The 14452-nt window shown below is 38.9% G+C and overlaps 1 protein-coding gene across 2 annotated transcripts in view; it reads right to left on the reverse strand.

Annotated features, from left to right (window-relative positions):
- Positions 1–41: 41 nt before the first annotated feature.
- The window catches only part of LOC139565304 (cAMP-dependent protein kinase catalytic subunit alpha), a 28097-nt gene continuing 13686 nt past the window's right edge, over positions 42–14452 (reverse strand). The window contains exons 4-10 of one of the 2 annotated variants that reach the window (XM_071385517.1): positions 14176–14274; positions 10021–10103; positions 9731–9857; positions 6060–6155; positions 5661–5783; positions 3599–3763; positions 42–3258 (exon numbers count right to left, since the gene is read on the reverse strand). In XM_071385517.1, coding sequence (XP_071241618.1) covers positions 3133–3258; positions 3599–3763; positions 5661–5783; positions 6060–6155; positions 9731–9857; positions 10021–10103; positions 14176–14274 — 819 coding nt within the window. In that variant the 3' untranslated portion in view covers positions 42–3132. The remainder of the gene's footprint in view (positions 3259–3598; positions 3764–5660; positions 5784–6059; positions 6156–9730; positions 9858–10020; positions 10104–14175; positions 14275–14452) is intronic. The other variant, XM_071385518.1, reaches the window with a different exon arrangement.

Genomic DNA, 14452 nt, shown 5'->3' on the forward strand with positions numbered 1-14452 from the left:
GCAAAACAGTCTGTATAATCTACAAAATGTACTCATACAACTTTAATTTTAACAAGTAAAACTTTATTGGAATGATACATGTTGCAAAATATTACTTTATTTTTTTTAAGCATACTCGTTGTGTCCTAAGGGTATCGGTCAAGTTCTCCAGAAGGTAAGATAAGACTGTCAAAGGCAGATATACAGTATTGTTTCCCGGGGGGGTACAATAGACTACACCATCACCGTACCCAAATCGGGAAGGAAAAAGATTCAAATGTTTGTTGAAAATACACTTAGAAAATATGAAAATTAAAGCAACGTTTTCTCCATGATGTAAAAAATGGAGACGTTCAATATGAAGAGTATGTAAAACTAGAATTCTAACAAAGGCAATCAAACAGAGTGAAAAGATGAACACAGAAAAGCTGATAGGGTTATAATGATGCCGGGGGAGTGGGAGGCGGTCAGTAGAAACAGGAACAAACATTTCATAGACATGAGGTCATGGGTCAGGAAAGCCAAATAACATTTTTAAAAGCTGTCACATCAGTGGTTCATGGAGCTTGTCCCACCACTCTAATCACTGAGTGACTTTTCCAGCACAAAACCTTAAATGTTTGCAGGACCAAATGGTAAAAATCTTTCTGAACAATGGACCAACTTTCTAGTCCCAATTTAGGCTTACATTATCACATTTCTTTAAAAAAAAACATTTTAAATATAGACATGATTCGAGAAGTGAGGTGTGCTTCAAAGGGTCCTAGCAAGGCAGTGGAAGGTGACTGAATACCTGTAGCTGGCACTGACCCTCCCTTACTACTAATGATGCTTAGAAAGACCAGAGGGATGCAAAACAATGAAACTATCAGTTGGTTGTGGTATATGAATGGATGCAAATCTCAAATAGTCATTAAAACATGTCATAGGTCTTGGACATCTTGCATTTGTTGTTTTTCGTCATGCAAGAATCGTGATTTAAAATACATAACATCTCTTCATAGAGCACAAGTTTGGAAGTCTGTATCTCCACTCGATACACGTTTATTTTCTTCTGTAAAGTAGCCTTCTTACCAGACCGCTCCAGACATTCAGCTGCAACCTCTAGGACGGCCAAAGAATCATTTTCAAAAATTTGATTTTGTGTACATTCAGTAGAAATAAGCCACACTACAATAGACTTAATGACAAAACTGATTGAAGGATAAATACTGTATATTATTAAACACAAGAAATGCATTTGCAAGAGGTGCATAAGGTGTGGTGCCTAATGAAGGCTGGTGGGGGTCCGAATCACAACATTTAGTGTTTACATAGGAAATTAATATAACCTTATTACCCCAAATAAAAGCTTGTGGGAAAACAAAGCCTTGTTGAAAATCAACTAAACCATGTCAATGTGTTGCGTCATCACACCTGTCTACAAACCAGCCATTGGTGAGATTTGGGCTACAATTGTCTGGCATCCAAAAATATGACATTGCAAATAAAATAATCACAGAATAGCTTTTCAAAATCTATGAATCAGATTGTTATACATTTTTTCTCATGAGAAAATGGAAAATAATTTGACAAATTTACATCCTGAATTCCAACAGTCATACATTGTGAGTGTCCATTTGAAGATTATGATTTCAGGGGATGTAGGAGTAAACAGGCCAGCAGCAGGTTGAACAGAGCTGGTGAATTAACATGATTAAATCAGCATTAACCGTTCACATCTAACTGAACGAAATGACAACATGATTTCGGGGCAGATAAAAAGCGGGCCTTGATCCATCCTACAAAAGGGGCAGGTGAGAGTCAGTTTGAACAATTTCAGATACCTCACCACGACCAGAGCTTTACGTTCTTTCACATCTTTTCTTTTAAAAGTGATATTGTACAAAAATAACATGCATCATTTTGCTACTTTTTCCTGCGCATTAAAAACCACCACCTTCATAGTTAACTGACAAATATGTTTGCGTAAGCAATGTCCTTACTTTTGCGAATTTGGCAGAATTCATACTTGTTTGTTTATTTCTGAAATCTTCATTTCGGTTTCACAGCTAAGAGACAACTTTGGAAAAAAAGATGGATATTCACGTTTTTCTATAATATATCAACATACATGTATAAATGTGCTATGAATTAAATAAACACTAGTCAGAGAAGAGTGTGTGATCATTATGTTAGTCACTGCTTTTTAACCCACCCTTCAATACTAACACACAAGCACAGATTGACTTGAGGACACAATGATCCTCAAAGGGTTTTAAAATGCTCTAATAAATTCAGTTGAAGAGGAAAAGACAGACTTAATTAACATTAGAAATGCTCATGTACACAATTTCACAGGTCCCGAAAAAAAAGGTAGTAAGACCTAAATGAAGAGATAAATCATTGTTTCTCTGATTAAAAAGTGGTCAGCACTGCTTGAACTGCAAGCGATGAGAGAATCCTCTGAAACCAATAATCATGCCACAACGAGCGGACAGAAGGCGTGTGCAGAGAGTGTCAAGCTTTCAACTAGAAAGGGCACAAGGGCTGATGCCACCAATAGCCAAAGCTCTGCACCAATGCTTTCGACACGGTTTTGCAACCAGTTGGCATTATGATAGGCACGTCTGTTGGACTTGGTATTGCTTGGACAGAGTCAGGATGGAGAGACAGAGGGGGGAGATTGGGGTAACAAGATAGGAGTGGGTTGACAATTACAAAACAACAATGAGATGCCCTCATTCATTGAGAAGCTTGTAGAGAGGACCCACTCAGGAGGAGCCTAGATTCAGTACCAGAACAGCGATGCCTCAACCTGCCTGCAATGACTCAAAATGTGTCACTACACCTCTGCCAAGATACAAACCAACTGAAGAGAGGTGGTTAGCCCCTGCCCCTTCTACCCTGCCATAAACACAAGAGGGAAAACAGGACATGGATAAGTAACAAGGTGAGAAACAATCAGAAAAGGCAACACTGCTGGCTCTTTCAGGTCTTTTCTCTCGTTCTTTTTCACTCGCTCTTCATTTGGGGGGTGGGGTTGTTACATTGTTGATGTCGTAATTACAAAATGCAAGTTAGCAGTCCAGCTTATCACCTCTCCTCCCATTTCCTTCTGTTCCCGCCTTTTCTCTCTACATCCCTGGCTCTTTCAGCTACTCCTGGTTGGGCCTAGAACTCGGCAAACTCCTTGCCACATTTCTCTGTGAAGGAGACTCGGATTTCCTCTTCCTCATAGTCGTCAAAGTTGCTGGTGTCACCGGGGCCTTTGCACTTGGGAATAAACGGTGCCTCCACCTGAAACAGAGAGAATACTCAGATTCTTGCTTCTGTAACTTTTACAGTGTCATTCCTCCTCAGTTTCTGACATATGCAGTTTGACAGTCACTGGTCATTCACTGGTTACGGACAACATGTTATTAGTCAAGTGGACCACATTCCAACTCTGTAAGACTATGTGAGTAATTCATGTGTAACATGTCTCCAAACAAGACCAAGCCAAATGGCATTAGCTGTGAATCATACCCCTTAAGCCATCCCTCCCTTTCCCTAACCCCACTCTGTCGCAACCAAACCTGCCTCTCTCCAGTGGCTATACAGAAAACAATAGAAGAGCCATGGAAGCAGGCCTTCTCACCTTCCTCTGGTAAATGGCAATCCAGTCAGTGGTGGCGAACCACTTGTGGCCCTTGATGTCGTTGACTCCGTTGCGCAGGTTGCCGAAGCGCTTGGTCAGGTCCACCTGGAGCAGGTTCCTCAGCAGGTCCTTCAGGTCCGAGCTGAAGTGGGAGGGAAAGCGCACCTGGGGAAAGAGACACGTCAAGGTTGTGTTCAGTAGAAAACAGAAAGGAACTATCTAAAGTCATCCGTTATAGAAATGTTAATTTCCCCTAACAAATATGACTCAGTTACAGAAGATCAGAGATTGCCCATAGACTCTGACAGGGCCTGTTTAGCCTTTCCCCCCTAATGATTAAGGTTAAGATTGGGGCTAGATAGGCTCAGATCTAGGAACAGCTTATGAGAAACTTCTTGAACAGGTATGTGGCTCACTGCAGAGAGAGGTCAGTGGGTCATGTGGACACCACAATATATTTACAGTGGGGCTGTGGAGTCATGATGATCTATGTAGAGGGGCATGGAAAACAGGTCAGGAGAAGTGAGCTAGAATTCAGCCTAACAAAGTGCTGTGTATGTATGAAGACACCAAGGTCAGGGGTCAGAAGAGAGTATTGCTAATGTGAATATAGCAACAAAAGCAGGAAAGGCACAGTAGGACAAGGCACAGTAGGACAAGGTTTCCATCCAACCATTTAATGCAGATGAATTACCTGACACATGAAGTCACAACTGGGATGATTGAAACAGGAAATGCTGGTACAATTTTATAAATGCAAACAGACAATTTGTTCGTTCGACATGGTGGGATCCTTTTGGGTCTCTAAAATGAATGTGTGAAATGGCAGTGGAAACGCCTTTATGCGCAAATATTGATATAATGACCATCATACTGAAGTAAACTTGGAGTCACGCAATGATATGTTGTGTGGTCCTCTCACTTCGACTCGGAAAAGCATGCAGGTTATTAGGCTACAGATGAAATAAGTTATGAACTTCACAGGGTGGTGAAAGTAGAAGGTGGTGAGCTTGATGCTCCTTTCCTATAAATATTGAGGGTCTTATTCTGGTGACATGATGATCGATGCTTGACTGCCGTTTGACCCCCAAATAATATTGCTCTTATCCATAATAACCTCATAATGTAGGTAGCCTACCTGCACTGTATCTGCGAGATGTTGGCTAGAGCACACATTCGCTATATAAACGCAACAGTTTGTGACAAAACCATCAGTAGAGTTGATCATTTCGATGGAAACCCATTTAACATGGATTTTTCCATTTCTGTACAGGGAATTGACCTCAAAAGTTACTATGTAGGGCCTCCCGGGTGGCGCTGGGCCTCCAGTCTAAGGCACTGCATCGCAGTGCTAGCTGTGCCACCAGAGACTCTGGGTTCGAGCCCAGGCTCTGTCGCAGCCGGGAGGTCCATGGGGCGACAATTGGCCCAGCGTCATCCGGGTTAGGGAGGGTTTGGCCGGTAGGGATATCCTTGTCTCATCGCGCACTAGCGACTCCTGTGGCAGGCCGGGCGCAGTGCACGCTGACCAGGTAACTAGGTGTACAGTGTTTCCTCCGACACATTGGTGCGGCTGGCTTCTGGGTTGGATGTGCGCTGTGTCAAGAAGCAATGCGGCTTGGTTGGGTTGTTTCGGAGGACGCATGGCTCTCGACATTCGTCTCTCCTGAGCCCGTATGGGAGTTGTAGCGATGAGACAAGACAGTAACTACTAACAATTGGATACCACGAAATTGGGGAGAAAAAGGGGGTTACATTTTTTTTTTTTTTTTTTAAATATAAATAAAAGTTACTATGTGCAGTACATCATCACGCACAGCCTTTTATTCACAACAAGTATATTTGATAGAAATATCTCTGGTGGGAAAAAGTGCATATTGTTTTATGCATATTTTAGAATACTCACATGAAAATCTGTTTCAAATTGGATGGAAACCTAGCTACAGACAGCTAATTAGTTTGGAGGTAAGTGACAATGAACTGCCTTATCTGACTGGTACTGAAAGCAGCTCTTAAAGGAAGAGTGTAATCTGGGTTTCTGTCTGATGTACTCTGTACTCACCTTCCCTGATACAATCTTCTCATAGATCTGAATGGGCTGGTCAGCGAAGAAGGGAGGATAGCCAGCAGCCATCTCATAAATCAGCACGCCCAGAGCCCACCAGTCCACCGCCTTATTATAACCCTGAGGGGGGGGGGGGGGGGTGTAGAGAGAAAGAGGAGTGTTAGAGTCCCAGGGAAAGAGGCAGAACTAAGCACAAAAAGGAAGAATGGAACATGTCATACATAGGCTCTTCTCTAGTCAGCGGTTGTAATCATGGTCAGAGTTGTTTGTGAGTGGCTGTAGTGACATGATCTTTGCTGTGTCATGGTAATGACCCCTATGTTGTGGTAAAAACCCCAGTGTTGTTATGGATACGAGGTGTGACGGCAGGCCGGGGGTTTGGTGATGACCACTCACTTTGCTAAGGATGATTTCGGGGGCCAGGTACTCCGGAGTGCCACACAGCGTCCAGGTCCGGCCCTTCACTCGCTTTGCAAAACCAAAATCTGTTACCTGGGAGGAACACAGAGGTGTCTCAGCAATGACAATCAACAGTTCAGTTCTGACATTCGCTTAAAGTTATACTTCCAGGATTTTGGCAATGATGCCCTTTATCTACTTCCCCAGATTCAGATGAACTTGTGGATACCATTTTTATGTTTCTGTGTCCAGTATGAAGGAAGTTAGAGGTAGTTTTGCGAGCCAATGCTAACTAGCTTTTGCATAATCACTGGAAGTCTATGGTATCAGCTAGCATGCGATCCCTTTAACACTTGAACCGCCTGGCCTTTCAGCCTACCAGCAGCCGCTAGAGAACGTTGCCGTGCGTTCCCTTTAGCATATGTATCAGATGCATATCAACCCACAAGGTGTAGCAAACATAAGCACAAAGTGAAATGTAAAAGAGAATTGTATCAACCTGCAAGGCAGTCAAATTATTAACATGGGCGTCAATGCTGATAAATAAGCTCATTACACTATTGTTGTTCTAGATTAAAATCAACTTCTTCACCCTTATCATTCAGTTAGGCCTCATTTAAATTAGATTGTGAAGTAACTTGCACAATTCTCATTCAGTGGGTTGGCATCGTTTGCTTCCTTGGACAGAGTCAAGGATTTGTTTGGCATTTTTCTAAAGGCCTAGTGCAACACGTAGCGTGTTTTTGTTCCCTTAAATACATTAGTAATAGAGTTCTAGTAAATACCCTTAAATACATTAGTAATAGAGTTCTAGTAAATACCCTTACATACATTAGTAATAGAGTTCTAGTAAATACCCTTACATACATTAGTAATAGAGTTCTAGTAAATACCCTTAAATACATTAGTAATAGAGTTCTAGTAAATACCCTTAAATACATTAGTAATAGAGTTCTAGTAAATACCCTTACATACATTAGTAATAGAGTTCTAGTAAATACCCTTACATACATTAGTAATAGAGTTCTAGTAAATACCCTTACATACATTAGTAATAGAGTTCTAGTAAATACCCTTACATACATTAGTAATAGAGTTCTAGTAAATACCCTTACATACATTAGTAATAGAGTTCTAGTAAATACCCTTACATACATTAGTAATAGAGTTCTAGTAAATACCCTTACATACATTAGTAATAGAGTTCTAGTAAATACCCTTACATACATTAGTAATAGAGTTCTAGTAAATACCCTTACATACATTAGTAATAGAGTTCTAGTAAATACCCTTACATACATTAGTAATAGAGTTCTAGTAAATACCCTTACATACATTAGTAATAGAGTTCTAGTAAATACCCTTACATACATTAGTAATAGAGTTCTAGTAAATACCCTTACATACATTAGTAATAGAGTTCTAGTAAATACCCTTACATACATTAGTAATAGAGTTCTAGTAAATACCCTTACATACATTAGTAATAGAGTTCTAGTAAATACCCTTACATACATTAGTAATAGAGTTCTAGTAAATACCCTTACATACATTAGTAATAGAGTTCTAGTAAATACCCTTACATACATTAGTAATAGAGTTCTAGTAAATACCCTTACATACATTAGTAATAGAGTTCTAGTAAATACCCTTACATACATTAGTAATAGAGTTCTAGTAAATACCCTTACATACATTAGTAATAGAGTTCTAGTAAATACCCTTACATACATTAGTAATAGAGTTCTAGTAAATACCCTTACATACATTAGTAATAGAGTTCTAGTAAATACCCTTACATACATTAGTAATAGAGTTCTAGTAAATACCCTTACATACATTAGTAATAGAGTTCTAGTAAATACCCTTACATACATTAGTAATAGAGTTCTAGTAAATACCCTTACATACATTAGTAATAGAGTTCTAGTAAATACCCTTACATACATTAGTAATAGAGTTCTAGTAAATACCCTTACATACATTAGTAATAGAGTTCTAGTAAATACCCTTACATACATTAGTAATAGAGTTCTAGTAAATACCCTTACATACATTAGTAATAGAGTTCTAGTAAATACCCTTACATACATTAGTAATAGAGTTCTAGTAAATACCCTTACATACATTAGTAATAGAGTTCTAGTAAATACCCTTACATACATTAGTAATAGAGTTCTAGTAAATACCCTTACATACATTAGTAATAGAGTTCTAGTAAATACCCTTACATACATTAGTAATAGAGTTCTAGTAAATACCCTTACATACATTAGTAATAGAGTTCTAGTAAATACCCTTACATACATTAGTAATAGAGTTCTAGTAAATACCCTTACATACATTAGTAATAGAGTTCTAGTAAATACCCTTACATACATTAGTAATAGAGTTCTAGTAAATACCCTTACATACATTAGTAATAGAGTTCTAGTAAATACCCTTACATACATTAGTAATAGAGTTCTAGTAAATACCCTTACATACATTAGTAATAGAGTTCTAGTAAATACCCTTACATACATTAGTAATAGAGTTCTAGTAAATACCCTTACATACATTAGTAATAGAGTTCTAGTAAATACCCTTACATACATTAGTAATAGAGTTCTAGTAAATACCCTTACATACATTAGTAATAGAGTTCTAGTAAATACCCTTACATACATTAGTAATAGAGTTCTAGTAAATACCCTTACATACATTAGTAATAGAGTTCTAGTAAATACCCTTACATACATTAGTAATAGAGTTCTAGTAAATACCCTTAAATACATTAGTAATAGAGTTCTAGTAAATACCCTTAAATACATTAGTAATAGAGTTCTAGTAAATACCCTTACATACATTAGTAATAGAGTTCTAGTAAATACCCTTACATACATTAGTAATAGAGTTCTAGTAAATACCCTTACATACATTAGTAATAGAGTTCTAGTAAATACCCTTACATACATTAGTAATAGAGTTCTAGTAAATACCCTTAAATACATTAGTAATAGAGTTCTAGTAAATACCCTTAAATACATTAGTAATAGAGTTCTAGTAAATACCCTTACATACATTAGTAATAGAGTTCTAGTAAATACCCTTACATACATTAGTAATAGAGTTCTAGTAAATACCCTTACATACATTAGTAATAGAGTTCTAGTAAATACCCTTACATACATTAGTAATAGAGTTCTAGTAAATACCCTTACATACATTAGTAATAGAGTTCTAGTAAATACCCTTACATACATTAGTAATAGAGTTCTAGTAAATACCCTTACATACATTAGTAATAGAGTTCTAGTAAATACCCTTACATACATTAGTAATAGAGTTATAGTAAATAAAACAGAACCATAACGGCATCTTTCACAAAGTAAAACGGAAAAGAGAATGGCATCAACCAGCAAGGCACGCAGTTAAATGATTTGCTTCTGATAAATAGGCATCAACTCATCATAACACTATTGTCTTTTTAAATTAAATCAACCTCCTTATCATTCAGTTAGTACACAATGTAATTTAAATGAGGCCTAAGGTTTATTTATTTAAGAGCATTTACAAAATCAGGGCATGTATAATGCATTTCATGTGAGTATGTACCACCCATGCTTGTCCTGCATCAGTCCTACCTGTATAGCTAGCTAGCCATTTGACTACATGTGTGTTCTCACCTGTATGTATCCCTGGTTGTCAATGAGCAGGTTCTCTGGTTTCAGGTCTCGGTAGATAAGGTCCAGTGAGTGAAGGTATTCAAAGGTCAGAACAATTTGGGCGGCGTAGAAGCGGGCGTGGGGCTCACTGCAGGCAGAGAGAGCGAGAGAGGTCAGAGGGTAACGTGGACACCACAACATATTTACTAGGAGGCTGTTGTGGAGTCATGGTCTTTGGAAAATGGGGAGGGTTAACTACTGTAGCTATTTGGTTCTATTTCCAACAGTGGGAGACAGGTAAACAGACTCACCTGAACCTGCCAATTCTCCTTAAATGTGAGAACATCTCACCACCAGGGACATACTCCATCACCATATACAGGTTAGTGTTGTCCTACAGAGAGAGAAATATTTCACACAGTTGAGTTGTGAACCTCACCTTCACACACAAACTTGGAAGTATGTTCACACACACCAGGGTTCCCGTTATGAAAATGTGGCGCCGGAATTTGACAGCATTTAAAATTGGACACATTTTAATTGGGAGCATAACCTGATCAGGGGGTCCACCCACAGTGCTCAGAATGACAGAAATCACATTTACATTATGGTAATTCATCATAACCTGATCAGGGGGTCCACCCACAGTGCTCAGAATGACAGAAATCACATTTACATTATGGTAATTCATCATAACCTGATCAGGGGGTCCACCCACAGTGTCAGAATGACAGAAATCACATTTACATTATGGTAATTCATCATAACCTGATCAGGGGGTCCACCCACAGTGCTCAGAATGACAGAAATCACATTTACATTATGGTAATTCATCATAACCTGATCAGGGGGTCCACCCACAGTGTCAGAATGACAGAAATCACATTTACATTATGGTAATTCATCATAACCTGATCAGGGGGTCCACCCACAGTGCTCAGAATGACAGAAATCACATTTACATTATGGTAATTCATCATAACCTGATCAGGGGGTCCACCCACAGTGCTCAGAATGACAGAAATCACATTTACATTATGGTAATTCATCATAACCTGATCAGGGGGTCCACCCACAGTGCTCAGAATGACAGAAATCACATTTACATTATGGTAATTCATCATAACCTGATCAGGGGGTCCACCCACAGTGCTCAGAATGACAGAAATCACATTTACATTATGGTAATGAATCATAACCTGATCAGGGGGTCCACCCACAGTGCTCAGAATGACAGAAATCACATTTACATTATGGTAATTCATCATAACCTGATCAGGGGGTCCACCCACAGTGCTCAGAATGACAGAAATCACATTTACATTATGGTAATTCATCATAACCTGATCAGGGGGTCCACCCACAGTGTCAGAATGACAGAAATCACATTTACATTATGGTAATTCATCATAACCTGATCAGGGGGTCCACCCACAGTGCTCAGAATGACAGAAATCACATTTACATTATGGTAATTCATCATAACCTGATCAGGGGGTCCACCCACAGTGCTCAGAATGACAGAAATCACATTTACATTATGGTAATTCATCATAACCTGATCAGGGGGTCCACCCACAGTGCTCAGAATGACAGAAATCACATTTACATTATGGTAATGAATCATAACCTGATCAGGGGGTCCACCCACAGTGCTCAGAATGACAGAAATCACATTTACATTATGGTAATTCATCATAACCTGATCAGGGGGTCCACCCACAGTGTCAGAATGACAGAAATCACATTTACATTATGGTAATTCATCATAACCTGATCAGGGGGTCCACCCACAGTGCTCAGAATGACAGAAATCACATTTACATTATGGTAATTCATCATAACCTGATCAGGGGGTCCACCCACAGTGCTCAGAATGACAGAAATCACATTTACATTATGGTCATTCATCATAACCTGATCAGGGGGTCCACCCACAGTGCTCAGAATGACAGAAATCACATTTACATTATGGTAATTCATCATAACCTGATCAGGGGGTCCACCCACAGTGCTCAGAATGACAGAAATCACATTTACATTATGGTCATTCATCATAACCTGATCAGGGGGTCCACCCACAGTGCTCAGAATGACAGAAATCACATTTACATTATGGTCATTCATCATAACCTGATCAGGGGGTCCACCCACAGTGCTCAGAATGACAGAAATCACATTTACATTATGGTCATTCATCATAACCTGATCAGGGGGTCCACCCACAGTGCTCAGAATGACAGAAATCACATTTACATTATGGTAATGAATCTTAACAGAACATGCAAGTCCAGGATGCAATGACATGTGTCCTTACAGCACACTTTGAAGATGTTAAATTAACTGTCCACATGTACTTTTCCTCTGCCAACAAGACCAGTAACAAATAGTAAAATCACTAGCCTATGCACAGGCGGAGCGTGACTTTAAACTTTGGGGAAGCACATATTCACCATAAAAAATTGCACCTTTATAATAAAGCATTCCATGCATCATCGCATTTGCAGACTTATGTAAGATAGCCTACTATTTGTAATGTGATGAGCATATTGGAGTCATAATTTAGGCTAATAATATAACTCCATCGAATGTAAAAAATAAAAAAATAAAAAAATAAGAGTTGTATGCATGGCTGTGTGAATATAGCGTAGAGGCCTGGGCTACAGCAGACACCTTCTTTCTTTGCATGGGAAAAACATCTCATTCAATTCTACTACACTTTATGTGACTGGAGACATTAGTAGAATCTTTAACACCACAAATTACAGGGTAGCCTACTCTGCTGCCATTGACAAACAGATCAATAAAAACGACGTTGTCCATAGAATAGGCCTATGAGAAGGCGAGACAAATAGAATGAGGAAATGATTGTCCAAAAACAAAACTTTAAGTGGCACTGACCCAACAATGATAGAGTGAATATGAGCAGTGCACAGTCACCGGTGATATGGCCGATGCGCTCCGCTGTTTCAAATAAGATAAACAGTAAGCCTAAGTTGAATATTGATAACTAAAAGACAGTTGAGTCTTTTCATTGTCTTCTCTTTACAGAAATAGCCATAAGCTTTCCAAACTGTGTTTTCCCACAATTGAATTTGGAAATATTGCAATATGCCTAGATGGGCCTCTACTTTTCAATGACAGTGGCAACCCAAATTGCCCACGCTGCCTTTCCTTCCGACTATGGGCAATGCAATTTAAAACAATCCACAACTTATTTTAAGGCTAGGGGATGCTAATGTTCCTCTGTGGCCAATTCATGCTTTAGTAGCCTCATTTGAATGATTGTATTTATTTCTTTCTGTATAGACAGGAGTAGGCCAATTAGGCTATATCATTTTGGCAATTTAACTCAATTTACTTCGGGAACAAGGCAGTTAACCCACTGTTCCTAGGCCGTCATTGAAAATAAGAATTTGTTCTTAACTGACTTGCCTAGTTAAATAAAGGTAAAATGAAAAATAAAATAAAAAAGCTTAGCTTCCCCTAGCCTTTTGGACGCACCCCCTATGAGCCTATGTCAATCTACTATCCCCCATAGTAGAAAAAAAGCTTGTCGAGAAAGAAATAGCCCAAATAGAAACTCTGCGACAGTTGTGGGACGATAGAACCCAAATTCATATATCCTGTCGGCCTGGCTACATAAAAATACATTAAAACAGAAGCGAATGTGATGCAACAGATCAGAACATTTAGCTTAAAATGTTGATCAACTATTAACAAAATTAGTGCAGCAATGCACCAAGGCGACGTGCATTTGACTACCGGACAATAAAAAACTAGTTGAAAAGCAATAGATCATGAGAGAAATAGTCTACTGGTTTCAATGCTATATGGAAGTCTTTATTAAATAATTGCCTCCGCGGTTGGATTTTGCCTAGGCTACTTTGAAGCAAGGTAAAACATGCCTCATATGTAGTAAAACATTTCAAATATTAAAGTAGCTATAGGTTCTCAAAATGCAAACGCGCTGATGAAGCCTGCCTTCCATGCATTTGAATGGTGAACAGGAAGCACACTTCAATTACCAGTTGAGGAACAAAAATATTAGCTATTTTTAATCATGGCCCATTAACTATTTTTAACACACAATTTAGAATTATTGGGCTTATAAAAGCGCTGTCTGACAGATTTTCCTCTCAAAGGCTCTGTATCGGTATGCTGTGCGCGTGTGATAAGAGACATAATGAATATACACACACGTGCCAATTTAATTCCACAAAATTATGCAAATTAACACATACCGATAATCATCGGTCAAACGTATTTACATCAACTGGTACATCCATCATTGAATAGGCTAAGAAACATTCATTTGCAAAAAAAAATTTTTTTCTTCTCCTGGACCATTGGCAATTTTTTTTTGAGCCTTTAATTTTTATATATATATATATAAATAAATCCGAAAGCTGGCTATTACCGGCTAACGGAAACCCTGATGCACCCACACACGCGTCCAGCAGTACCTTGAAAGAGTGCTCCAACCGCACCAGGAAGGGGAAGCTGACGGCCTGCAGGATGCGTTTCTCATTCAGCGTGTGTTCTATCTGCTTCAGCTTCACCACCTGAGGGGAACAAAGCAGGACACCTTGTTAAGCAAGGAGATCCCCCTACATCTCTGACTAATGGGCTGAGAGACAGTAACAGCACCAGGGTTGAGGGGGTCAATTCCATTTCACATAAATCAACGCATGAGATTAATATAAATTTGTATTCATTAATAGAAAAATATCTACATGCACT

Source organism: Salvelinus alpinus, chromosome 36 (assembly GCF_045679555.1).
Source record: "Salvelinus alpinus chromosome 36, SLU_Salpinus.1, whole genome shotgun sequence".
Classification (NCBI taxonomy): domain Eukaryota; kingdom Metazoa; phylum Chordata; class Actinopteri; order Salmoniformes; family Salmonidae; genus Salvelinus; species Salvelinus alpinus.